Source organism: Aythya fuligula, chromosome 19 (genome assembly GCF_009819795.1).
Source record: "Aythya fuligula isolate bAytFul2 chromosome 19, bAytFul2.pri, whole genome shotgun sequence".
Lineage (NCBI taxonomy): Eukaryota > Metazoa > Chordata > Aves > Anseriformes > Anatidae > Aythya > Aythya fuligula.
The window spans coordinates 11,088,750-11,115,985 of record NC_045577.1 but is presented as its reverse complement, the minus strand read 5'-3'; the positions used below and the strand labels follow the sequence as shown (position 1 = coordinate 11,115,985).

The window sequence follows — 27,236 nt, the reverse complement described above, 5'->3', positions numbered from 1 at the left end:
ACTCAACGTCCCCCAGCTGTGCCTGGAGCTGCTAAGCACCCATGCTGTCTCCTCTTGCCCACCAGGATTCGGCTGCACCAGACCCATCTTCTCACAGCTACCAATAAATAAATAAATAAATGAATAAAATAAAAATAATAATAATAATTAAAAAAAACCACCACAGTCAGGAATCCAATGACAAATCAGTTCCCTAAGAGCAGACATGACTTCCAAAGTCCTTCAAGAAAAAACGAGTTTTACTACCTGTGAGATGCAAATCCATCTCAGACAATGCAGGGCAGAACATCTCTGTGTAAGAAAGTGGATTTCTACTTACTTTTATGTAAATTTTGTTTTTGGATTTGGTGCACATATTTAAGTCAGTATCAAAGGAACAAAATGGAAACCCAAGCATTGTCTCTGGCTTGGCTGGCTTACAGATCAACTCCCAGCCTTTAATTCTAGGAAGTGAGTGACCGCAAAGGATCCTGACAGCCAAAGGCCCCCCTCTTTCAATCTGATTTGCTGTTTGTCTTGGAAGGAGCCAGGTTAACATTGTCCCATTCAGCCTGCAAGAGAATGTGGGGCAGACAGAAAGAAGGAAAGACGGACAAAGACGTACAGAGAGACACTGTAAAAGACTGAGAGACAAAGACAGGCGGCTGGATAAAAGCATGGAACGAAGGCAGGACCCAGCCAAGCCAAACGAAGTTTTCCTTGAGTGATTACATCTGCTGGAGAGTCACCAGCTTGCACTCTCCTTGCTGAGAAATTCTTTTAATTGTTTAAAATGTCTAGGACATTTTAAAAATCCCAAGAAAAGCTCCACTGCAAACATGAAAGCTCTGAACTGCATGAACTTTTGTTATGTTGAATTACTGATAGCTTGCTACATACTTCTTGCAATAGAAGCTGAAAATTTCTTTACAGAAGATTTTTCTGAGGTAGAATCCTGAAGAGTGAAAACTGATGATAAATCTTCATTTCTTATTCCCAATAAAAAAAAAAAACAACCCCAGAAAAAATCTTCTCCCTCCCAATGCCTGGGTAGATAAATACAAAGAGCACACAGAAGAAAATGAAAAGAGAAACTTCCTTAAATTATGCCAAATTAAAGTAAGGTTAAATAATAAGGTTAAATAAATGATCCATAGAGCCAAGAGCTCTGATTCTGAAAAAAATGGCATTGCTCCCTGAACTCAGTAGAGATGGCAGCTCTTCCCAGCTGCTGAAGCTGCTCACTGGGTGGCTGCTGCTGGGAAGCGGGCAGTTGGGCGAGTACAGACACCCAGCACCATGCCAAGACCGAACTGAATGTCATCCTGCTACAGGTGCTTTGTTTCATATGTGAAAATTAATACTTGCAAGCCCACAAAACAGGTTAATGTTAAGCAACTTCCAATTTCTTTTATAAGCATACTCTTTTCTTACCTCCAAAAACACAAACACTGCCTGCATACCTCAAGCAACAAGGCACTTGTATTTACCAAATTCAAGGTTCAAGAAAGGAGAGAGCCACTGGAAGAATGCTGTAGAAGACAAGGCTGAATGTGAAAAGATAATCACAAGGTCTGTCGAGCTGCTCTGCCATGTCACATGTGTGACACTAGGAGGGTGAAAGCATGACTCGGGGGGACATCTAAAAGCCACTGACAGTGTACTTTGGCATATGCACATATTGCAAGTATTTTGAATGAGTATCTATCTATACTTCACCACTTCACTGGTGCCAAGACATTTTACTTGTGCCAGCAGAAGTCATTCAAAAGCAAAAGTGACTCCTCATTATATATCTACTCATGCTGCGAGTGTGGGTACACAAACCAACCTGGGCCCTCCCCTCTTTTTCTCTGCTTTTAGCAGAGAGCCCCTCGCCGTGCCACTTCGCATGGCCCAGCCCTCGGCAGACCTTTCAGGAGCCAGCCCCACCCACACTGCTGGCAGAAAGCTAACTCGGTCAAAACGCAGGGCACTTTTTGTGGGGCCAGTGAAGTGAGGCAACTCAGCAAAGGGTTCAAGGCAACACTGTTGGAGCAAAGAGGATGACTCATGGACCCAGGGCTGGGGACAAGGGCATGAGGGAGAGGGGCAGGGAGCAAAACCTTCAGCTTTTAGTTGGACTTACGCTGCTGCATCACTCAACATTTCCATTTGCTCTGTTCAGTCACAACATGCGCCTTTCCCTATGACATACACAGAGATGCCTTATTACTTAGATAATAGGTAGACGCAATAGATAGTGATACATATTCTTCTATGAATTGCAGGGTGGGTAGATACTATGTTGAGGTTTACATTCTCCACCATGCAAAAGACATGGCTCAAAGTCCAGTTAACTCATCCACATCAGCCACAGATCTTTCAATCTGCTGCAGCACAACACAATCAGGCTAAGATGCTGCAGTGCCCTCATCTACAGCAGGAGTTGCAAGCACTGTTGAAAGAAGCAAACACATGGAGGTCAGGATCATCCAGGTTTATTTTGTAAACATTATGTTTTAAAGCAACTTTAAAACAATCGTAAACAGTACCTCTGTCCTTAAGGTAGATAAGGAGAGAGGGAGAACAGCCTCCTCTGCCCCCAAATTCTGCTCCACTCTTTGGGAGGCAAGGCAGGATCACGCCATTTAGAAACTCCAAGTCAATATGCACTGAACAAAACTGCAATGAGGCTGAAGGAAACTTCGACAGAAATGCTAGAAGCTGTAACAAAATAGGCAATAGCCAGCCTACCATGACGCTGACCAAAAGAAGAGGGGATGAGGAGCCAGACCTGAACTAGGAAGTGAAGTGCCTGATGGCTCTGTGGCCCCTAACCCCTTCTACAGTGCAAAGGGAATAAACAGTCTGATGGACAAACAGGCTATCTGAGAGCACCAACTGCAGTAATCTCAGTCCTCAAAATTGTGGAGGGTTCCCTAAAAAACAGCAGCGTGTCAGGAACGAGACTGGGGGTTTATTTTATGCTTAGTTACCCACTAAGGCAAAAACAAGAGGCAACCATTCATTTCCAGTAACTGTTGACCAAATTGGAAAAGGAGTATTTAACAATAAAGTGCAAGAGTCCACCATGAGTAATAGCAACTCATGTGTTTTTATGAAACAATAACACACCAACATAAAATAAATCAGTGCTTTTTAATTTAACAATGTAAATTACCCTCCCACCTGCTGTGAGTCTCGTAAGGAGAAAAAGCTGACTGCATTTTTACCAAGCTGCCTATCCCAGTCTCATTCTGCGCCGGCCTCATGTCCTGGGGTTAGACTGTAGACTCTGTCATCTCTTGCACTCGTATGACCTAAGAAAGGGAATGTGGCCTTTTTCCCACAAGCCCAGAGTGAGAACATCATAAAAGCTGAACTTTAGCCCCCTTTTTGGGCAGGCAGCACAATAGCAAGGAGGATGCTGTTACTCCCTGGAGGCTCTGCTGCTGAAAAACATCACCAAGCTCAAGTAAAAGGTCAGTAGTTAGGATTGCATCTCTTGTTTTCTTCAGTTTTCCTCCTCCGTCAAAGGCAGTTAAACATTCTTTGCACACCCCCCTCCCTCCTTCTGAGAAATGCAGGAAGGAAGTGCTTGCAAAATAGTTTAATTTAAAAGAACGCACAATCACACACACAGCAAACACTGCTTTAGACTCGGAGCAGAACATTTCTATTGCCTCACAGTTCCCACTAAAACACAAATGAATCCCTGCCGTGGCAGAGCCGTTCCTCCTTCCCCACAAATAGAAGCTGGATTTCTACTCCCAAACCTTTTTGTTTAGGGGCAGACACCTCGGGTGAGTAGATCTGCAGCTGAGTACTGCAGGCAAGCCCCTCTGCTCCTGCAGGTTCCTTTCAAGCTGGAGAAAAGGACTTTTATCCAGTAATCAATGGCTATGGAGCTAGAGAAAGCAGGATGCAGAAAGCCCTATAAGCTCTCAAGATGCTGCACAAGCATGATGCTGCAATAATACAGTCCTGGGCTATGGCACACATCATGATTTCACCTCCTGTAACTAATTGCCTCTGATTCACTAGCCCTAGCAAGTGCTTGTTTGATTTTGCAGTACATTTTCCACCAGTTTGTAACATGGACCTGGGAGTTTGTGAAGATTATGTAGGGCTGTTGGATTTAACTTGAACCTTTGCCTTCACTAAATACATGAGAAAGAACCAGATTCTTTTTGCAAAGGGGAATGTAGACACCAGAAGGCAATTCACAGAAAACTTCTTTGTTATTGATCAGTTTATATCCAATCTGAACTAAATTTTATCATCACAGTGTTTTTTGTACCTTTGGGCAAACAGCATTTACCATCACAAGCCCATTTCTTTTACTTCTCAGAGATTTGCGTGGTCCTGAAGACTTGCTTCCCTTAAGCCCTGACAACCACCAGCATATCAAAAGGGGCTCGCCAATCCCCACCCACTCTTGCATCTGAGAAGCATCAGTCCTCACAGCCACAGACGCTGGAAATGAGCACCTCCATTCCTCACAGCTCCTCCGAACACAGCAGCACTTTTGCTTGGTGGTTCGAGCAAATCTGGTCACGTTTCTGCCACCCCACGTTCCTTGCATTGCTTGGCTAGCATGTGGCAGATTGATTTCACATTGGCACTCCTGTACTTTAAAGGGACACTGCCAACAAATCAGCCCTACCTCACTTTTATTTAACCCATTGCTGTTACAGGGAATAATTAGATGAGTAAAACAAGTGAACGGTGATGTAGAAACTGAGTAGACTGCACCCACTGGCCATTAGTGATGTCTTCTCCCTGCAAAGAGGATATCCAGGAGAAGCAATCCCACAATAAATTACATTCTGCCGGTCAATTAAGAAATTTTGCATGCTGTGAATGTGAATGCTTTTCCATGTATAGTCAAACACCTTCACAAAGGGGAAGATTAATACTTTTATAAACAGTTTGTGGCATTCAACAGTCTCATTTCCCTGTCTGGGGACTTCGGGTCTAAGGCAGGACCTGAAACTAGGTTGTTAAGCTTTGTTTTTTTGCCTTTAAAAGTTGATACAACTTCAGTCTGACAGCATTTACTCCCAGCCCTAAGTGGGGGGAAATCTGATATTAACTCATTCTAAGCCTTTGCCATGATGGGGACAGGTTTTGTTTGCTTGTTATTGTTTTTAGAAAAACACAGCTATTACTGCTATTTACCATCCTCCCCAGCCCCAGTCCATTTTACCTCCTTTTCAATCGGTGTTACTCATGCCCATATTTTGGTAGACTTCAGAATAAATGTTAGCATTTCAGAAATGCCTTCAGATTTTAAACAAGGACTTCACAGTATCACATTCTGTAAAAAAAAACTTAAATGAGAAATAATTTCTGTCCCACAGAGTATTTAAAGGCATGTAAGGAGCTTACTCCCCACCCCACCCGTTACAAGCCCAGACACAGGACAACACGAGCGTGAGCCAGAGAAGGGGGAAAGCACCAGTCGCAGGAAGGCGAACCCGGCTGCGCAGCCCAGGCGCTCCTGCAGGTAGCTAGAATGGAGCTGGGGCTGTTTCTGTGTCTCAGCACAGTTAAGAGTTAGTGACTGGTTTTCACATGATAGAAAGTATGAACTGCACTGAAGGATTTTACAAATACAACTGCCACGTAAGTCAGTACGCACAGAGGAAATTTTAGGGTGAGTTTTAAATTTACTATTAAGCTGGACTCTTAAATGAATTTTACCCCAGCTCTCCAATGACACAAACAGAGAAATCTTAGAGGTGTTCTAACTCCATGCTAATTGACAAGCCAATGTACTTGGCTGATGCAGAGGTGGGGGCTCAAATGTGGGGTGCAATTCCATAGGTGCAACATCCATGTAGAACGAGGAGGGCAGGTGCAATTGCTTTGATGGCTGATAGCCTCCCCGCCCCGCCTTCCATTTGCAACTACAATCTGGTCCCCTTGCTGTTGGACGCAGCCTCCTGGGAGGTAGTTTTGAAGCATCTCACACCAAAGGATAATAGGATGACTTCCACAAGGACTACGAGAAATTGCAGAGTAGGAACATGGTTACATAGACAGGGTTCTGACTGTGTGGATGCCCACAGAGACTAAGCTAGGTGTTCAACCTTAACCATAAATCATTCGAGCTTGATGTACAAGGAAAACTAAATTTAAAACAAAAAAGTTGGTTCTCCATCAAGTTAAGACTCCTGATAATCTGTTATCAGGATTCATAACAGATTGAATAACTGAATCATCTAATTGTTCAACAGGATTACACAGCTGTCTCAAGAACTCACTGTTTCCGGTGAGTTCTTGAGACCTCTTAACAGCTAATTATTTCAGGCAAGACTGCTACTTTAATAATCAAAATAAAATTCCTAGCTCAAATTTGATAAGAATACTGAAGCCATACTGAAGAAAAGAAAACCAAATTGATGGCTTAAGGAATGGTTCAAAAAGGTTACAGAGCAGGTAAGCCTGAAAATACTACCCAAATGTTGTAATGCAGCTTTTAAACTTTTTTTTTAATATGAGAAAAAGATCAAGATTCAGTCCAGAGCCCTTTCCTGGAGAGAGGCATGAAGTCATATTCTGTAAAGGTGATTCATGTAATGGTGAGGCCTCCACCTTATTTATTACCTCTTTCAAGGCATCAGACTCACTTTTGCCTTGTCACTGCCCTACCCTGAAGACCTGACAGAAACCTCTGCCTCTGTTATGCCACTTACTTCCTTCCCCTGTTGCCAGACAGATCACCCTGGGGTGCTGTGAACCAGAGAGCATGCCTAGTCACTTCCTTGGCTTAAGGCTTCACAATCCTGGTGGCTTCTTTACCAAGCATCAGATCCTTTACATGTTACCATTTTCCCTTTTTTTCTTTTTTAAGCTTATTCTAAAGGAGAATTTTGATAATTGAGGGAAGGGAAGGGAAGGGAAGGGAAGGGAAGGGAAGGGAAGGGAAGGGAAGGGAAGGGAAGGGAAGGGAAGGGAAGGGAAGGGAAGGGAAGGGAAGGGAAGGGAAGGGAAGGGAAGGGAAGGGAAGGGAAGGGAAGGGAAGGGAAGGGAAGGGAAGGGAAGGGAAAGGAAGGGAAGGGAATCCTCAGCAACCTGCTGTCAAAGTTTTACAGATCAGACTGGCTTGTGCATGAATTCCAGAGGTTTGCACTCATGCTGCCTCCAAAGTGTTTATGTGAGATGTGTGTTTTTCCTGTTGCACTGCTGTGATTGTTTGGCTAGGCTGGGTGATGGATGGTGGAGAAGGTAGTGTCTGGAAATGTGCTCCAAAGTCGACAGGAAGCTGAGGGGGCCCTTGCCAGTACTTCCTTCCTGTATACAAGGGGAGGACAGAATGGGAAAAACCTTGGCTGTCTCCTACCCTGAGAAAAGTGCTACCCTTCCAGCTGGATTACAGTAAAAATATTTTAATCTTTCACAAGATTATAATATCCTTCCTCTCTAACTATAGCTACAGTGCAGCAAGGCTTAGATAATGAAATGAATTGACAATGGAACACTTACTGGGTGGCTACAGAGTGCTGGTGCTAGAAGTTGCACAAACAGATCCAAATTTGAAGATCCCTGTGTTCAGCCAAGATATAAATCATCAGTGGATCAGACCTGTGTAACCCAGAACCTTGACTCCAAGAATAGCCAGTCCTAAGCACTCCAGCAGAAGCTGTAAAATACACAGTAATAGTATGCTGGAAATGTGTCCTTCTTGACAGCTTCATTCTAGTGTCTGTTTCTTAGACAGTGGACCAAAACTCAAAGCATAATTTCTATTAGCCCAAGAAAAATAATGTTGCAATGAGCAACCTGTGAGTATTTTGACCATGTGATCCACACCTCTCTCATGAGCACCCAGGATGATTTGTGTTATGGAAGGCCTCCTTGAATGCCTTTTTCCAAAGATCCTGCCTCCAAGTCCTTTTGTAGATGACTTGTGAATTTGCATGGCATCCTGATATGCAATCTTCATCTGCTCACAGTAAAAAAAAAAAAATGCATGCAGAGTAATACAGAGTACAGATTCTTCCTCCTCAGCCCCATAGCCAGCTAGGCAGGACTGTAAGGAACAATAAATGATCTCTTTTTCTTCCAAGCTAACAGAAGAATTTTCTTAAAATTTCCATTCTTGAAATCTCAGATTCAAATCCACAGACAACAGCAAGATTCTCAGTGTAGGCAGGTGTTCTGAATCCCATACTCACCAACCTACGCTGCATACACCCATGTGGGCTGTGACAGTAAAACAGAATGGCAGAAGAATGGTGGCTATGAGGACTGCTTTCTTTGCCACCCCAGTAAGAGGATATCCTAATAATCCTGTCAGGCAGATACAGTCTGGACAGGTTTGCTTGAGCAAGTCTAAAAAAGGAAGGACGCATTACAAAGAAAAAAAGAAGAAAAAATTAATCAGCAGCTCCTACATCACCCCTGTTTCTGAAAAAGGCATCAGACAAAAAGACCTCATCGATTAACAAAGAGTGGGGAACAATGAAAACTGTCAAAAAATAGCCCTTGCGTCAGAACTAAGAATGCTCCTTTACACATCCAAAAAACACAGCTGAGCAAGAGCCTGGGAGTCTGTCAGGCACTGCTTCTGGCTTGTGTGTCTCCCAGGCCCTCCTCCTTTGCAGAAACATCCAGAAGTAGTAGATGATACTGATTTCCAGTAACCAAAGAAGGGGATGGAAGAAGAGAGGAAATTCCTGGCAGAACTGAGCCAGAGTAAGTAACAAATTCATGTCCATTCAATCTCTGCAGCAATGACCCTGACACTGAAACTTTGTGGGACATAACATGACAACAGAATGTGTGTGAATCTTCCCCAAGTCTTACATTTTATAGCAGTTACAGAAGCAATTCATGAGAAAACTGAAGTATGGATGAAATCTGAATGAGTTGTGTAATATACTAATAAGATGGGACACTTCTGAATTTGTGGAAAGTTAGAGAAACAATTGTTACAACAATTTTCAACCTGAAATATAAGAATGCTGATATCTAGCTGTGTATCCAGGAAACCTCAAAGATTTGGTCACTTTCATGATATGCAATGTGGAATTGAATTCAGAGCTTCTGATCTGTGACTCAGCATTCTCCTCCAATAGCACTAAGGAAAATAAATGGAAAGCAAATGGAATGATGCCAAATGACCCAGAGACAAGCAAATGACTTGACAAGCAGAAAACTCACCAGCAGGCTCATCATTTGAGTCGCTCTCCTGATTCATCCTCCCAAAGGTGGCACCGAATTAGGATGCTGAGCTTAATAGTCTACAGCTCAGAGTTGGTAGTCCAAGCTCTTGCTTCTGGAAAGAAAGATACAGTGTTATGATCAAACTATAGGAACCTCACCCCGTATGACAAAGGAAATATCGTATGTATGGTCTGTAGCTTTTGCATGTAAGAATACAAGATAGTGTAGAAACTGTATGAGCATATGACTTCTCATGGAAACCACAGGACTTTGCCTAGAGATCAGAGAACTTAACAGGGAATTGGTAAATTACAGTAAACTAAGAAACAGTAAACAGTGGTATCTGAAACCTCATGAAAGTCATAACATGAATTAAAACTAAATCTGGATTCCTGGAGTAGTGCAAGGTTAGCTTTCAGATTTCAGTTGCACATACAGGAGTCTTTATCACTGTTTACTTGATTAACTAAACCAAAAAACAGACCTATCTAACCTCCAAACTAGACTAGTCAATGTGAAAGCATGTTCTTGCCACAGCTAAAAAGCTCCTCCTCTTTGTTTGCTTGCCCTTCCACTCATCACATCTTGACTGTGGTAGAGTTGGGAACAGAACCCATGTCTCCCAAATCCCAATCCAGTGCCTTAACCACAACATCCTTCCTGCTGAATCACATTGCAGAATTGTTTATCAGGAAGGAAATTCCCCCTTGAGAGTACTCACTCTGAGTGTGCTGGAGGAACACAAATGCTAAGAAAAATACAAATGTACTAGGAATAACAACAAGTGATTTAAGTCACTGTACAAGAGACTAAAGTACATCAGCATATTGTTTTTTGTTGTTAGCAGCAGTATAAGGAAGGCACCATCAAGCAGGACATTACACAGAGCAAGCAGCACATCCGGATGTCCTCAGAGTAATAGCCTCCTTGTCTTCTGAAGATGATACGTAACTTCAGAAACATCTAGCCCACACTGAGCATTAGTATACGTCACTCTGAGAGGGAGATTCAAAGGTTTATATTTTCTACTAGGCACTGCGAAGGTCACCTTTTGTAGCATCACACACTAAGCTGCTAAGTGCAAGCAGCTGTAAAATGTGGCCTTGGGGGGTCAGAATTATCTCAACATCTTGCAACAGCAAAGGGCCTTTTCTTTCTTTAAAGTCTTCAGCCAAAATAAAACTGGGGGGGGGGGGGGGGGGGGGCAGGGAGGAGATATCAGTGGAGCATACTTTTAACCTAACACAGTTTTCCCCATTAGCCTCCTAGAAAACAAAGGGTTGTAATTCATCTGTGATCTGCCAGAGAACACAAAGCCACTGAAATGGCAAGTTCATGGTCCAGGACTCTGAAGAATTTGGCTCTGTTCAGCAGTTGGGCACAAGAGAAGAATTTCCCCACTTGCAAGCAATGGCTTTTCAGGTTGTGTCCCAAGGGAGCCCACCAGAGTAACTGACACAAATGCGCCTGGGCAGATCCCAGACCTCTGACAAAATTTCTTTTATATCCCCTTTAAATGTCATTGTATAGAAACTCCAGAAGGATGGACTTTTGAGGGGCAGGGAACCAAACCCAAGCCTTCAGTCACAATGTCCTGGGCTCTCATTTGTCAATCTAGAACAGCTGTTAAACAACACATCAGATATGCCCAGCTAACTCCAAAGAGCTGCCACAAGAGCAGACCCATATAAGACATGCTCAGCCTCTGGTGCACGGGGTGCAGGACAGCCCCAAGAAACAGGCTGCACCCTAAAGGCTCTGATGGAGCTACCAGCCCCACTGAAGGAAGAGTCTTCTCCCTAGAGGAGCCTTGCCAGAGGGCAGCCATCCTACCACGTACCCACACGTACATCTCCAAGCTTCTGTTCCCCACGACTAGCTCCTATATTTGCTCATTAAACTCCAAGACTCACATCACACCTCTCAAACCCACCGCAGGGTGTATCAGTGAGGCTCTGGAGACACAGCCCCCCTCCACAGGCACTTTGGATGGGGCACCTCAGGGGATGCACCGCAATGGGCACCACTGTAAGCAGATGTCTGTGGAGCACCCACTTCTCTCTGCTGACTGCCTAGAGACTCGGTGACCACCTCAGGTGAAGGCGTCTATGTTCATCTACTTCAATCCCTTGCTCTATCATTGATTTCCCAGAACTGAATGTATTAGCTCTGCTGTCCCATAGCACATGGAGAAACACATTCAAAACTGTCAGGGAAAGCAGCAGTATTAAACAAAGATGAATGACACTGCTTTGAAATCTGCTGTTTTGAATCATTGCCTACTCTTTCTTTTCTGGGTTACTTCAATTACTGTGGTTTTATCTTCATATACTACATGGAAACAAGTTCTGACAGAGCCAGTCTCTTCTTGGTGGTGCCCAGTAACAGAACAAGAGGCAACAGGCATGAAATAAAATAAAGCAAATTCTGTTTAAACCTCAGAAAACAAAAACAAGCCAAAAACTTTCTTTCCTGTAAGGGTGACCATGGACTGGAACAGGCTGCCCAGAGACGCTGCAGAGGTTGCATCCCAGCTGGACACAGCCATGAGCAACCTGCTCTGAGCAACAGGCTGGAGCGGACAACCTTGTGAGGTCCCTTCCAACCCCACTGCTCTGCAATTCTGCTGAAGGCTGTACATTAAGAAAAGACTCCTTGCATTTGGATGTGCACAGCTGAACACAGACAAATCTCATTGCTCAAAGGTAAGGCTGAGATTTCCAATGAAACATCATCTATCCCAGACTGTTCTCCATTACTCACCCCAACAGAAAACACTGTTTGCTGCAGGATACCTGTCTCCATTTTATTCTACATTGCTTCACACTTTTCCAAGTCACTAGCACTAAACAGACACATCCAATAATTTATTAAAGTGATGGTTTCTTGCCAGAAGACACTTTGAAGCACTACTTCTGTTCTCTTGAACAGCAAGAAAAAGTCACAATGCTTTCGAGGCTTCTTTCAACCTTGAATTATTTAAAAATCACTCCAGGCTTTTTTTTTGTTGTTTGTTTTTATTTCTCCATCATATGAGAATATGTTAGGAATTAGTAATAAATGTAGTTCATTTGTTCTTCATTAAAAAGGCTATCCTCTCATTCCTTGTCTGTTATTTTTGCAGTCAGGATCAAGCTTGTGGGGTGTTTTGTTTTTTGTTTTTTTTTTTTTGGTGTTTAAAGAGTGTTGGAAGGGGGGTGGCTTTGGTCAGCCCAAGTTAGGCCTAAGTCAATTGTGTCCTGAGGGAAAGCGCAACTTCACATCTTGCACCTTGCAGGATGTTGCCATCAGTTTACAATGGGGAATAACAAACAGCGTATTAGAAGGCAGTCACTGTTATGGATGTCTTCTGCTTGGTTCAAAGTATTCCCGTATGGCAATAAGCAGAGAACAGGTGAAATAAAAAGCTTCAGCAAATTGCTGCCAAACTGCTTCACTGGAGACATCTGATTTTTCTCCAGAGCAGGTGTGGGTGCTGTTGTGCTCTTGATTTGGGGATGAGTGCCAGGCAGAAGACTTCTGCTTCATATTTAAGGAAAATGAGCCAATGATTGTAGAAGTCATCCTGAATAACATATATGCTCTGAGGCAAAAGGCCTCATAAGTGTCTGAGAGTTGCACTGCCCTCACTTTGTAACTGCCCCTAAGGTGATGCTGGGTCGGGGTGCATTGCAGCCTGACCAGCAGAGTTCATGGTCCTGCTTCCTCAGTAACAGCTGAGGCCACAGATAACACCAGACGAGGAACTGGAGGCCACTGGCTTCCTTTTACGTGATTTCAGTTCAAGCAGGGCCACCCCAGCACTGCGTAAAGGAGAATCCTGAACCCTGAGCCCAGCAGGCAGCAGTGAGCAGCAAATCTCTCCCAGTGCGTGCGTTATGCCCTGTGGGGGCTGCACCAGAGAGGCTTTCTCGAGCCCTGACACAGCTGGTGCCTCCCTCAAAGCACAGCAGCTGGGTGGAGGGCCTGCAGAAAAATCTTCTCTCTCCTCACAAAACAGTGTCACCAAAACAAGAAGTAGGTTTCTATTCTGCTTGATTATGGAAGAAAGATTTGAAAATGTGAAGTGAGAGTAACTTAGAGCTTTAGAAACAAGAAGACAACTACAAGGAAGTGATGTTTATTTGTATTCTCCTCCATACTGTGATTTCTAAGTCTACCTCACATTTTTGCAACCTGGCTTTTATTGCTTTATTGTTACAAAACACACAGCCAGAGATATCCAGCATCACAGATCCCTTTCTAGAAAACAACTAATAGCAGTATTGTAAGGCTAGTCCCAGAAGCCCTTCCACAAGCCTCATCCAAGTGCATGGGTGTCTTTTCATTGACTTTTTCAGGCTTTTATTCCTCTACTAAATCCAGTTCAGCAGTCCTGGGGCCAGCCACAAACCCAATATTTCATTCTGCCCAGCACTAAACTACAGACTGCTAAGGTACAGCAGCCAAAGCCTCTCTGCTCCACTCCAGAATTCCGTCACCTCAGACCCGTTTGTCACGTATTATCATTGCTATGTACTGACACTGTTTACAAGCAATCTCAGTAGCCTACATTATTTCAAAGCAGAAAAAAGTCACATATAGTAGGTCTCCTTGTAGCTCAGGCTGAAATGCAAATAGCAGTTCCACCTGTTTTACAGTCATTTGTTTATCACATAGATCTTCTCACTACCCAGAAACAGACGCTTCATTTCTTTACGATAAGGATATGGAAAAAAAAGGCACTGAACCAGCAAAGAAAAAAGAAAAAGGAATTAAAAAAAAAAAAGTAGCAGAAGGCCAGTGCCTACAAGCAACACTGCTCCAGTACACAGAGCAATGGGCAACTTCAGCCCTCCACCACCACGGTGGGCTGAGGAGCTCCCTCCCGAGCCATTCAGAGGTGGCTTGCACAGCACCACGAGGGCATCCTGTGGCCCATGGGAACCCCCAGGACAAGACCGCGCAGCTAACAGCGCCTCCTACGCTTACCGAGTTTATCCAGGTTACCTAATCATCCCAACAAGGAGATTGCTCTTCCTCTGCTTCAGTTTTATGGAGTTTTTACAAAATGATCATTGATTTTTTGCACATTTAAGGAAGTCATTTAATGACATTATTACCATAAGATTCACTGGAACAGCTGAAGGCTCGAAACAGAACAAATACAACAGAAGTCGGTAGAGTAATGCTATTCTAGAGTACCTCCTTTTGCCTAATTACTTCTGACATTAAAACTAGAAAGCAGCTGACAACATATCAACAGATGTCTATCAAAGTCTGTTGTATTATCAAAGCTGTCACCCTCAACATGGTGAAATCCACCAGTTTGGCACAAATGTATTTTTAGTGGACGTTCCCGTTCAAGTAAGTAATATCAATAATAAGCAAATTGTTGTGACACCACAGGCATAAATAAAAACTGAACCCATGGAGAATGCCCTGCACACCAGAGAGCATGTCTTCCTGCACACATGTCCAGCATATCATCAACACCAACAGCATACCAAGAAGAAAACAACTGGCGCATGCTGGTACTTGCTATGTGAAGCACCATCAGAAACCAAGAAGTTCCCCCCAGCCTTTTCAGCCTATAGCTGACAGTGCGTGTCGCAGGCCAGCAGCTCACTTCAGGATGCTTTACTCCTGATGGTAGGGACGAGCCTCTATTAGAAAGGCAGCAGCTGCAAACAGCTGGGTCACCCTGTCCCTTCCAGCTAGGGCAGAGTTTACCAGCAGCGTCTGGCTGAAGGTAATGAAGAGATAAAGCACTTCAATAGATTTGCAGTGGTGCTGCAAGGAGGGTTTGTACCACAGGGTGGGCAGAAGCAATCTAACGGACCCTCCTGCGATGAGGTGAATCCTCCTTTCCAAAGGAAGGCAATCAAAGAAAAATTCATAGCTTGGACTTGAGCTTCTGAAAACAGAAAGACCTTTAAATGTGATGCTTCAGTGCTTTCTGCCTTAAAGCTCTCCCATTTGGGGTACACGGTGACTCATAAAGCACACGTGAGTTAGAGGAAAGAGCCCAGGCACTCGCACGCCCAGGCAGGGCTCCTGCCTGTCCCATGCAGATCTGCACCCAGACATTTGCCTATCATGGCATTTGGTAAGAATAATGTTTGCCTTTTTTTCTTGTAAATCCAAAGAGTCACGACTACGGAGGACAAACTAAATACACTATTCTTTTAAGTATTCCTGCCACCTCCAGAATTACTTCGGAGACAGTTTGCTATCTTGCTTCTTGGAAGCTAATTGCCACAGACGCTCATTGCATCAAGAGAAAAAACTTGCCTACGGTTCTCCCGTCACCTTACTGCTGGCTCTGAGCTTCTGAAGGGCTCCCAGACCAGTGTGCCTCATCACCTGCAAACCTCCACTCCCACCAAGAGGCTCCCGCAGCCTAACACCATGTGCAAATACTGTCTACAGATTCAAGTGTAGGACTACAGCTGCTGTTCTCTGCCTTTTCTTATTTGCCTCCACCTTCCCAAAGTACTTATGAAGTCCTCCTGCTTCACCAGTGACATGATCAGGTCCCACTCTGCAGAGCAAGCTCTCCTTGATCATCGTGCTGTTCTTACACATTAATCACATTCAGTCTCTTGGAAAACTCATCCTGCAAACAGCCAGAACAGCACGAGGCACTGCTGAAGCCCAGCGCAAGGCTGTGAGCATGTTCCCCAGTGTCCAAGGTGGCTCTCTAGTCACAGCCTGGTCCCAGGGGAGGATACTGGCTCTAGACCACAAGGTTTTGTGGTTCACACCTGCTTTTCCCTTTGGAGGCTGAAGGAGCGTGACTTTGTTTTCTGGTCTCTAGCACCCTCTACTGACAAACCACTACCGAGCTGCTCATCCGTGCAGACCCATCCAGTGCCCAGTGCAATCAGAGAAGTTTCAAGCTGGAAAAGTCATATACTGCCAACATAATCACACCTCCTTTTCTACATGAACATGTTATGAATTCAAATTTCTTCTCTCCTATTTGTTTGTCCAGATGTTTCCATAACATAATACTACTCACAGATGCACCTCTCTCCTCTTGGTTTGCTCTGGTAACTGAGCCCGCTACATAAAGGAAGCCACCCTACTCTTCATAGCTGTGTTACCTTAAAACCCTTTATATTTCCCATCCGCCACACCTACCAATGACCTCCACCACCTTGCATGCAGCACCTATCCTCTCCCTTCTTTCCAAAAGCATGTCCCAGGGAGGTGACCTAAACTCCAACAACAATTTGGAGAACAAAAAACACTATAAACCAAAGCACAACAGTCAAGCTCTGACATCACCTAACTGTGCAGACCCCCAGTCCCACGCTCTTGGTGCACGATTCCCCCGCGGGCCGCACCCCACACCTCTCCCGTGGCTCCCGTAGCACAGTGACTCCCTGAGGTCCCTCGGCTGGGCAGGAGGAGCAGGGAGCAGCGGGGCAGAAGCGGCTGCAGAACCTGGAAGTGAGAGCTGCGCCTGGCAGGGGGGCTCTGTGCCACAGCAGCCTGGCGGAAAGGTAGGCAAGGGAGGATGTGGTCACACAGACCTCTGTCATGTACCCAGCATGACCCCATAATGTGTCCAGCATGTGGATCCCAAGCAAAGAGATGCAGGTACACTGAGATATTTGCACCCAGACTCTCTGCAGTCAGCATATATTGGAAGAGAAGGGCTTTGCTTAGCTAAATCACTGATGTGATGCATACTGACCTGCTGTGCTGCACTTTAAGCTTCAAGGTGAACAACAAACACTAAGAGCAGAGAATATTCTGTGTAAATGTAGCAGAGAAATAGGAACCTAATCTTCAGAGAGGTGTTGACTTTGGAGGTTGATTTTCAGCCTCACTCTCACCTGCATTTTTCTGCTGCTTGCTTTTTTGTATTCAGATGAAGAAAAGGCCAGAAGAATAAGCCCTGCTTGCCAATTGGCTTACACTGGGTAGACCAAAGTACACTTTTGCAGGCTATATAGACACTTACGCTAAATTTCGAAATGCTATTTCAAGCTCTTGAAGGTTGTACCTAATCTACAAAGGTTCTCCACTTCAGTACACAGAACCCCAATGTAGCACTTTACTTCCAAACTAACACCTTTAAAAAATGAGAGAACTTTGGAAATACGCAGTGCAGAATTTCAACCAGAATTTTTAAAATAAAGTTTAAAAATATAGGAAAACAGGTCAGGGTGGCACACAATTTACAAATTTAATTCTAAGTTGTTGGCCATGACTGAGAACTACTACAATGCACAAGATTTGAAAAAGAAACTTTAAAAAGCCATGGGATGCAATAATCAAGACTGTAACAGTAATATGTACGTCCTAACTAGGAGATACGGTGCAGTTGTTGTAAATGCTGACAATTCAGTACTTGAGTGCTTCCCAACTACTGCCCCAAATAATCTTTCTTTACTCTCTTATTTCCAGTCCTAGAATAACCTAATATTAACTCCAAAAGCAGAACAACTCTAGACTCAATACGTGACTTTGCTATCTCCCAAACCAGAGCTGGAGTGGTTCCATTTTGACTTCAAGACCTTTGCCTGCTTCCCAGCATTCTGATTTCAAGTTCAGACACCACAATTAAGCAATGAAGCCAGCATTGTTAACATCTGTCCAGTGCTCTGGGGGGACAGCACGTGAATGTTTTCTCCTGGATTGCTGAGGAAGCTTCACTATCTTGCTTAAACCTATTCATTTTTTTCTTTTAATGCATTAACCATCCTCCAGAATCTGAAGCTTCTAAAGGGCTTTGACTGCGGGGTTCTGGCAAGCGTGCCTGTGACAGCTGAAGCCACTGCTCTCACCAGCTGCTCACCCCACCTCTCCCTGCCAGGAGATGCTGCCTGTGAGCACAGCTGGCTGAAGTCTGCACGTCAGATGCCTCGGCTATCTCAACTCTCGTTTTGGCATATAAATGTGAACAGGGGGTGAAAGTATTTGCGCCGAACTGCTGCGCTCTGAACTAGAGATACTGAGATATAAGGACACATTCCTTCTGCAGCACTAATAAACAGTGGGGGACAGTCATGTGTTAAATTATTGCAGCTGTTTGGCCAGCAGACATGAGTCAGAGCAGTAACACACACCGATCATCAATGCATGTAGGAACATGATCTGAACTCTCACCTCCTGCCAAATGCTTCACTTTGGGGGTTGATCCTCAGGGATCACCAAGATTCTTCAGCCATATCTGCACTAGAGAGTTTTGGAAGCACAAGGATGTTGGTAAAAATGCAGTAAAAATAATCACTTCCCAATTGACAGATGCTTGAGCAAACTCCCAGACAAGATGGATACAATTTTAGGAATCATGTCATTTAGGGAAGGAGGGAGGGAGGGAGGTTTGTCTGTGACAAAATAGTTGAAGCTTTCCTTCTTATGGAGGCTTTGCTTGAGTAGCTGTAGCTGTAGACACAGCACTAAAACATAACCCTTTACTGGATGAATGGATAATCTCAGCAATCCAGTAAATCTCTATCTTGATCTGCTTCCCTTGTTAGTCTCCCTTTCTATTCACTCAGAGGACCTTAAACTATACCATGCTGATTTCTTCATGATTACTTTCATTCCAGACCAGGCCTAAACACTACTAGAATCAAAGCACAATAATCCAAGGATTTCCGTTCAAATTAACATTTCCTCTGTTATCCCTGTTGTTAGCAAATCCCTTGGATCCTGTCTGCAGCTCCACATCTTCCGTCCTGGGCCGGAGTTAAGGCAGCAGGTCTGCAGCTTACACAGGATCCAGGCAACACTCAAGTTGGTGATAAGTGCCTTTTCTTTCTCCCAAAGGAACTGCTGGTATGCCTTGCAAATATTTCCAAAATTCAGGAATCCCATAAGCTATTGGCATTTTAATTTCTAGGTTATCTTATCAGACTTGACCTAGATTTTCTTCAGGTTTTTCTCACCTGAGAGCTGATACACCTTGTTAACAACATGAAGCCTGTCTGTTTAGTAAGTTTTACCTCTTATTTATGTTTGACTTTGATGTGGGCATCTCTATGCATGGGTCCTCCTGTCTCCTTCAAAGAGGGAATATCTTCTTTGTTAAATGCCTGAAATGCAAATAACATTTTGACTTCATGAACTTCTTATCAAACTAATTGACATTTCATGTAAAAGCTCACATGGTGAAACATGAGTTTCAGAGTGGCCTGACATGCTGAGGCAGAAGGCAGCAAGGAAGGAGGAACGTTAGATGACACAGAGAATGGATATGTAGGAGATGCAGCCACCAGAGATCAGCAACTATAGTGACCTAAAGCTGAAGGAGACACTGGCTTCACAGTAGCTGAAGATCCTCACTGCTATTTAAAATATAAAAGAAGGGATGGCTGATTACTGGCCTGAGATTTTGACCAGTAGATCCTTTTATAATACAAGATCAAATCTTACAATGCACTAGTGGCCTTGTCCGAGCACTGAGAAGACCACTGTCTTGAACAATTTCCACTACTACATCTAAGGGACTAAAAAACCTTGTACTAATCCTTCAGTGTGAGGGTCCTCGGTGATTCTTTCTGAGCAATTATTTTTTCCCCTGTCATCACCAAACAATGACAAGACCAAGTAAAGCTGCTTCCCAGGGTCAGTCAAGTCTCTGTCAAGCATTCAGAGGATGAAGTCAACAACTCCACCACACTTGCCTTGTATGCCTCCTCTGCTTGCACCCAGAGCCAGAGAAACAGTATCTTTCTGGAGATAATCTAATGTCAAATCCCAGAAAGTCAGAACAAATTCTGACCACACTATTCACCATAAACTGTGCGCCAAGTTTTGGATCTCTTCCCAAGCCATTTCAGTGTTATCTACATCATGTGCGATAATAAGTTGCTTTCAGAACTCCTTTGGGGGAGAGTTCTTCCTCACCTTTTAACTCCTGAATAAGCTTGAGAAGGTCTTCTTCAGTCAGCAGGCTTTCAATGCAGTGTTTATATACCCCACGAGTTGGAATAACAAGGTCATTTTTGGTGGCAGAAACAATTTTCACATGGGACAAAGGAAAATTTGGAAGTTGAGGTTCAGTTCTTCTCACAACATATCTTGTAGGTTGGCAATGTGTAGTCAACAAACAATTCCTCAAACACCTGTACCAGGAGCCAGGCCTTCCATTTGTTTTTGAGTATGTCTGGAAAATGGGTCTCCAGCGACCTTCTCACTGCCCTTTGCTGCTTCTTCTGCCTTTCCATCCTCTTTCTGCATCACCACCCAGCAAATGAGTCATACAGTTTCAGGGGGAGCACTGTACCTGAGTTCAATGGCTCAGATTTATGTTCCAGAAGTGGCATGTGCAGCACTGTGCATGAGACTGGCTGCACAGACCTAGAGATCCCAGTATGCTACAAAAGTCTCTACCATTATCTTCAGAAAAAGTTGAGAAAAATGCTGCATTAGCCAAGTTTTGCACTGTTACGCATCCATAAACAGTATTATTACCCTGAAAGGCATGTGTTTTTCTCACTATGATTTATTAGCTGCAGTTATAGTTGCAATAATCATGGTCTAATTTTTCACAAAGTACTACAGTTTATGCATAGTTTTAACCACCTTTTGAAAGACCTTTAAGTAATGATGAATCGACCCATAAAATAATACAAATGTTAGAACCAACATATTATTCTCCTTTAGGCATGGGTAGGAATATCTGATTTATGTCTGCCAAATGATTTGGCTTCTGAGCAACTGGCAACAAATTCAAAGTTAAATTGCGAAGCTGTGGGCAACCACTTGCAAAGATCAGGATTCTTTCCTTTTTCATTTCAACATGAAATGCCATGTCTGTTCAGGGGTGATTTAATCTAATTCACTTGTTCACAGAGCAGCAAGTTAGCTACTTCAAGCTAGTGTGCATCTACACTACTTTGCCACAATGCCATAAAGTGCCTCTCTTATTAAGCTTTATGTACGCACAAGTCCACACCTGATCAAAGTAACCGCTGGAGACAGATCCCACCCTATGGAGCTCTCCTGCAAAGCTCTCCATTCTGAGAGTTTGTTCATGCAGATGCCTACCAGAAACTGCAGGGTCTGAAAGAGATGAAAAGGAAATCCTAACTTCTCCTTCAATGCAACTAATCCAGCCAACTCCATTTCCATGCTGCTGGCAGGCACTGTGGAGGCGACATTTTGGGATGTCCGCTTATGTGGTCAGTAAAAGGAACAGGATGCTACACGCTCAGAATGCCCAGGACTAATGTGTGTGTCTCACCTGAAGAGAGACCATCACCTCTAGTTCCTTCTTAAGCCCCAAAGAGGCTGCACACTGAACAAAAGTGGCACTGTGCATCATCCTAAGGATGCACGATAACAGAAGTGTTGGGTGCTTTAGCCAACATTCACAACAGAATGGTGCTCTGCTACATCTGCTTGCCTCTACATTGTTTGCATTGCATCATTTTCTTACATACTTTTAAAACTTTCTTAGAAGTTTTGAAGGATGGTCCCAAACATCGCTTTCACCACCTATCTGCCCTTCACGGCCTTCCACACTGGAAAGCTGGCCCGTGATGCTATTTAACTACTTTTCCTGACTGCTTCAAAAGTGGAAGGGGAGCTACAGCTATGCATGCTGTCTTAAGAAAGGTGTTCAGTGGTGAGCATGCATTACCTCGAGGACAAGTCCTCTTGTTCCCCTCCCTAGCTCCCCTGCAGTTATTAACTGCTATTTTTTCAAATATCAGGTTTTATACAAATGAGGGCAAATCTGTATAACCCTGATGCTGTCACAGGTCACAAACCTAAAATGAGGCAACAATCCAGGTACCAAAGCAGCTCGCTCCAGCTTTGAGTGCTTCTGCTACAGAGCTAGAGGAAGCCAGATGTGCACACAGATACCAACCATCCATGTCCAGTCTCTTGAACATGCCCAGAGGAACGTCTCTTGCCAAGCTTCAAGCAATAGATGCAGTGCAGAGCAAGGCAGAAAAGCCTTAAGCACAGCCCTCCCTGCAGGGTGTTTCAGTGAGGTGAGACCACAGAAAACAGACAAGGGTTCTGCTTGACAAGAAAGGCACTAGTTGAAAAGATTTGTACCTGTTCCATGTATTCCCGTCTTGTTTGAGGTACCTTTGCATTCAGCAATGGACTGCACATCCCCTGCACAGATGCAGACCAGCTTCGTAAAAGCTGCATGTGACTGTGGGCTGTTCCTGTCCCTCTTCAGGGAATTTATCAGCCCAGTGATAGAAATAAGGTGCAGGAAAGTTGCTACTTATATTCTTTATCAGGGAAGAAAGTTCTTGCAGCCTAATGGTGTTTACAGACAGCAATATTTAGTTAAAAAAAAAAAAAAAAAGCACAAGAAACTCCCCAACGGAGAAGAGCAGTGCTGCAAAAAGGCAGAAGCAGAGGGACTGCTCAAGTGTACATTTCAAGCACATCCATGTGAATCTCACAGAAAAAAAAGACCTCCCTGAGAAGTGGGATTTTCCTGTCCCAACAAAGACAGCATACCACAACTCAGGAAACCACTAACTTCATTCTCAAATGTGCTGGATGGACACAGCACATTTTTAGAAGAACTGCAGCATTCCCTCCCCATGCAGGCAAGCCTGACTGCATAATTGCTCCTCATCGTGCCTCTCACCTGCTCCAAAGCTTTCTGGAATACAATAGGAAATCAGGGATAACACGCTGGCAACAGAAAATTGCCAACTCTAGAAATTATTAATCCCTTCAAATGCTGAGGAATATCCTTTCTCAAAGCTGTGGTCTGTGAAGTTGGCACAGCTCATACTGAAGAGAAATACCATCGTCACTGGCACGAAAGCATGAAGCACCAACCTGTGCTGATGAGATGCTTGGTCTGGGTTTTCTTCACAGAAAACCACCTTCTACCACCTCCATCAGTCTAAAGAGCCTGGGGAAAACAATGGCCTGAGCCAGAGGCTCAGTGAGGAGGGAAGTTGCTCATCAATAGTAATTAACTGCCGCTTGCTATTTACCGGGAGGAAAAACTTCTTTTAGAGCACTGTGCATCTCCCTACAGAGCTCTAACAGAAATTTAGCGAGTGAGGCACCAACTCGGGGCTGCACAAACTTTTGCAATCCCTGCAGACAGCAGGCGTCAGCTGCTTATGCTTCACTGAGCCCCGCCACTGCCCAGTGCTGCTCAGCACCAAGCCCCACACTGGTGCACACAGGAGGGGTCCCAAGAGGTGCAGGGCAGTGTCTGCATCCAGATAACATTGTTTTAGTATAGGGCTGCATCTCTGTTTTCACATATTAATTAATAGCTCATATTCTTGAGGACTGGGGCAAACTTGCAGCCCAGACGTTTTGAGATGGGAGCACTGAGAAAAACACAGGTATGAGGCATGCCTGACCTACACTTAAACTGGCATTTGCAGCTTTATTGTCATTTTCGCCCATCTGCGACATTCAATGCATTGTCTTCCCCAGCCTGAGGAAGGACGCTGACGCATGGCACAGCCTACCCACTTGTCACCCTCAAACAAAGAGGAAGCTTGCAAGCGTGAGATCAATAACTGGAAGATACAACGGCAGTTTGTCCCTGACGCCGGGCAGTTAATCCTGATGCATGATCCCCTTGTGAATTTAAAACACTAGATACATATTGTCTCTGGCCATGATTACACATCTAACGACTCACACTCCGGTAGATTAAAAGAATTTGTTTTGTGGTCACAAATCACTACAGAAAATAAAAAACGTCCAAGAAAAAAAATACAAGGAGGCTCAAAACTCAAAAAATATGCCATGCACTAAGAAATAAGTGGCTTCTAAGTTATGGCTTATGAGTGCAAAACAGCAACAGAACAATATTAGAAAGCTTTCATTTAAAAAAAAAAGCATATTTGTACAACACTTTTTTATTTCATAGAATCGATCATGTGCAATTATTTGTCAGTATTTATAAAGGGAGATGCCAATTTAAAAAACAAGAAAACTACTCTAAATGCAGCATGATGTTAAATATAACATGAATGCAAATTTCATGGTTCAACTAGAACACTTTACAAATACTGAATATTGATTTTATTTCTGTACATTCCTTGATCTTGAGATGTGTAGACTGGAATCAGTGCTAACATCAACACTTTGATATACTAAATGAACTCACTCTGTTATTTCAAAATGGATTTTAAAATCCAATTTAAAATTTCAAAATGGATTTTATGTTTAAGTTCAGAAGCATGGCAAAGACAGTGCAATCCTGAACGTTAAGACCACTGCAACACGTATTCTTAATTCCACTGGTTCACACCTGCTTACCTGCGAAGAAATTAACAATCCATTTACACAGATTCTCATTGTGGTCCAGTTTAAATTTTCTGGGAGGGAATCTAAATTGGTGAAGATTGTCACAAATTAAAAATAAGAAAAAAGTAGCAAAGGAAAAGCTATGAAGATAAGATGACTGAGGACACCAGAACATATATATTAAAAGTACACCTTTCCAAGTATAATTTACATCTTCTCAGTCAGAATGATTAAAGCTAGTTCACAGGCAACTAAATAATTTAAATTTGTTTCTCAGATAACAGATATTCAATTTAATATGCTCACAGCAACCAGTTGTGAGAATTGGAACAGAGCTCTGGAGGTCTCCAGAGCTCCTGAGGAGAGAGAAGAGTACTGCACTAGCACGAAGGACGTGCCTGCTGTACTAAAAGGCAGATGCCTTCAGAGCACTGTATGTTTAGTCATCTCTTTATCAAACCCTTAACTAATTAAACAATCCTCTTGTCAAAGAGGACAGTCATTGTTTGTGTGACCAATGCCCTGTAAACATAATGGAATAATCTGCCTTTCTCCTTTTTTTTCTCCCTCAATTCTTCCAAACAGCTGGGGGATGCGCTGCCTGCTCTCTAGGAAGCCTCTGCTCATCTGTCATTCTCCTCTGCTTGCAGCGCGCTGCTGCCGCACGCAGCATCAGAAGCCAAGCTTCGGACAATAACGCCTCAGATGCAGCAACAATCAATCTGATACTGTGCCATTAACCGGTCCCCGGGCCTCTGAAGGGCCAAACGAACAATTAGCAGGGAAAAAGAAGCCATTCCTTGATAGAATTGACAATTAAAACTATATTGATATACAAACTGCAAAAGATGCTAAAATGAAAGCATTTCCAGTGCTCTCTTTTGACTTCAGTATGAAGGAAGAAGGAGCTTGCAAATGATAAAACTTTTATCAGGTGGCATTACGCTTGTTCTTATATGTGCACAACAACACCCATTACAGGCTCAAGTCCTTCTGAAGATGATCTCCAAAGCCAGGCATACACGGCACCAGCTGACAGCAGGGCAGCATCCCCCCTCCAGCTCACTTCTGAATAAGCACCTGGCATCTTTGCCATGCCTACAGAATTGAGCACAACTGCTACCTGTCACAGACAGCCTTCCTGAAAGCTTCTGGTTTCCTACTTAGAGCAGCCTAGACACTGTCAATAGGAAGTTTAGACTAGCCAGACATGACATCTTGAAGTCAAATGCAGTAGCCTGAAACCAAAACAAATTGTTTTGAACACAGGCAGATTTTGCTGAACCGTCTGTCCTTCGCAGGGGGAAGCCAAGACCATGCGGGGAGGAGGGCCGTTGTGCACAGCCCTGGGGACACAGTCAGGATACAGCCCCATGCAGTCGGTGCTCGACACAGAGCCTGGCAGCAGGAGTTGGGTCCCGCACCTGCTGTCAAGCTGAGGAAACGTGATGCTTCCAGGAGGCAGAAGTACGGGAAGGACGAATTATATCCAAAAACGAAAACCTTTCAATGTCCATCAAAAGAAAGTTCATGGTTCTCTGCAGGCCCATCGTTGTTTTGAACATCAGAAATACCCGATTACCAAAATCTTTGCCGAACCACAGACAGGTGGAGGACAAAGAGGGGACACAAGAAGGATGATGTTCTTTCCTGGCCCACCAGCCCAGCTCCAGGACCACTGGCTTTGAGGAGAAATCCCCTCCACCCAAGCATCCACCTCAGCAGCCCACCTCAGGCAGCGCCCTGCTCCCAGCCAAGACAGGAGGCAGAAGCTGTCTTGCTCGGCCGCAGGGATGCTCAGGCAGGGCAGGGCGCACGCCGCACCGCGCAGCTCACGGAGGGGTTCGGGTGCCTGCCCGTCTGCGCCTGGCCTGACCCACAGCTCTCGGCAGCTCCCGGAGGAGCCAGCCTCCTCTAGGGAGGCAGAGTGGAGCCCCGTCCTTCGCTCAGCACAGAGCAAAACCCAGGAGAGCAGCACAATGGAAAGCCTGTTTCTCCTTGCGCTCATCTAGACCGCAGCAGGAAAAAAAAAAAAAAAAAAAAAGAAAAGAAAAAAAAAGAAAAACTGCTCTATTTTTATTTTTAATCTACCACCAAGAGAGACATTATAGAGCCATGCTCAAATCTGTATGAGTTCCTCATCCCATTCCAAGTTAAACTCATCAAGTGTAAAGAAGACATCCCAAATGAAATACATAAAAGAAAAGCCAAAATGATGTTATCCTAGCAAAATTTCAAAAATGTACATATCTGTAACAAAACAACCGACAATATTGGCCTTATGACTCTTTCTCCGTCTCTCTCTCATTTCTGTTTTTTGTTTTCCTTCCCCCATGTTCCCTCCCCACCTCATCACTGCAGCCAAGTTTTAAACAATATACATGAAAATAGCAGCTTTCAATCTGTTCCTGGAGTAGCCAAGTTAATGAGGCCACATGGCATCCCAGGGCTCTCTGGAGGGAAAGGTTCAAAATGCTTCTTTGCGTGGCCTGTGCTGCTCTAAAAAATGTCAAGCATTTTAAACTGGCTAGCATTCCACTGTCGTTCTCCCCTGCTCTCCAAGCAGAAGAGTATTCAGATTTCCAAATGCATATTGTGGAAAGAATGAAGTGCTTCTGGAAAAACTGAAAGACCAATTTTCCTTTCTAAATTTAAAGATTTATAAATCCATGCAAATCTTTTTTAAAAAAGAGAGTGCTTCTGCACGTTACAGCACAGCAATCAAACAGTTGTTGTAGAAACAAGTACCTGTTTTTCCTGACCTACATTTCAGGTTGGCAGGAAATCAAAGTCCATGTGAAATTACAACAGATTTTGAACAGACTTGTATGCACCCTCCAATCTCAGCTATTAAATCTGCTTGGGCCCAGTGAGTTCATTTTTGTAAGAAGGAAGGTCCC

At 43.9% G+C, this 27,236-nt stretch overlaps 1 protein-coding gene across 3 annotated transcripts in view; it reads right to left on the bottom strand.

Annotated features, from left to right (window-relative positions):
- Nucleotides 1-27,236, bottom strand: part of EXD3 (exonuclease 3'-5' domain containing 3) — a 288,098-nt gene that overhangs the window by 221,922 nt on the left and 38,940 nt on the right. For 2 of the 3 annotated variants that reach the window (XM_032200282.1, XM_032200284.1), the window contains exons 2-3: nt 19,080-19,169; nt 9,133-9,247 (exon numbers count right to left, since the gene is read on the bottom strand). In XM_032200282.1, the coding sequence (XP_032056173.1) occupies nt 9,133-9,169 (37 nt within the window). In that variant the 5' untranslated portion in view covers nt 9,170-9,247; nt 19,080-19,169. The remainder of the gene's footprint in view (nt 1-9,132; nt 9,248-19,079; nt 19,170-27,236) is intronic. The other variant, XM_032200283.1, reaches the window with a different exon arrangement.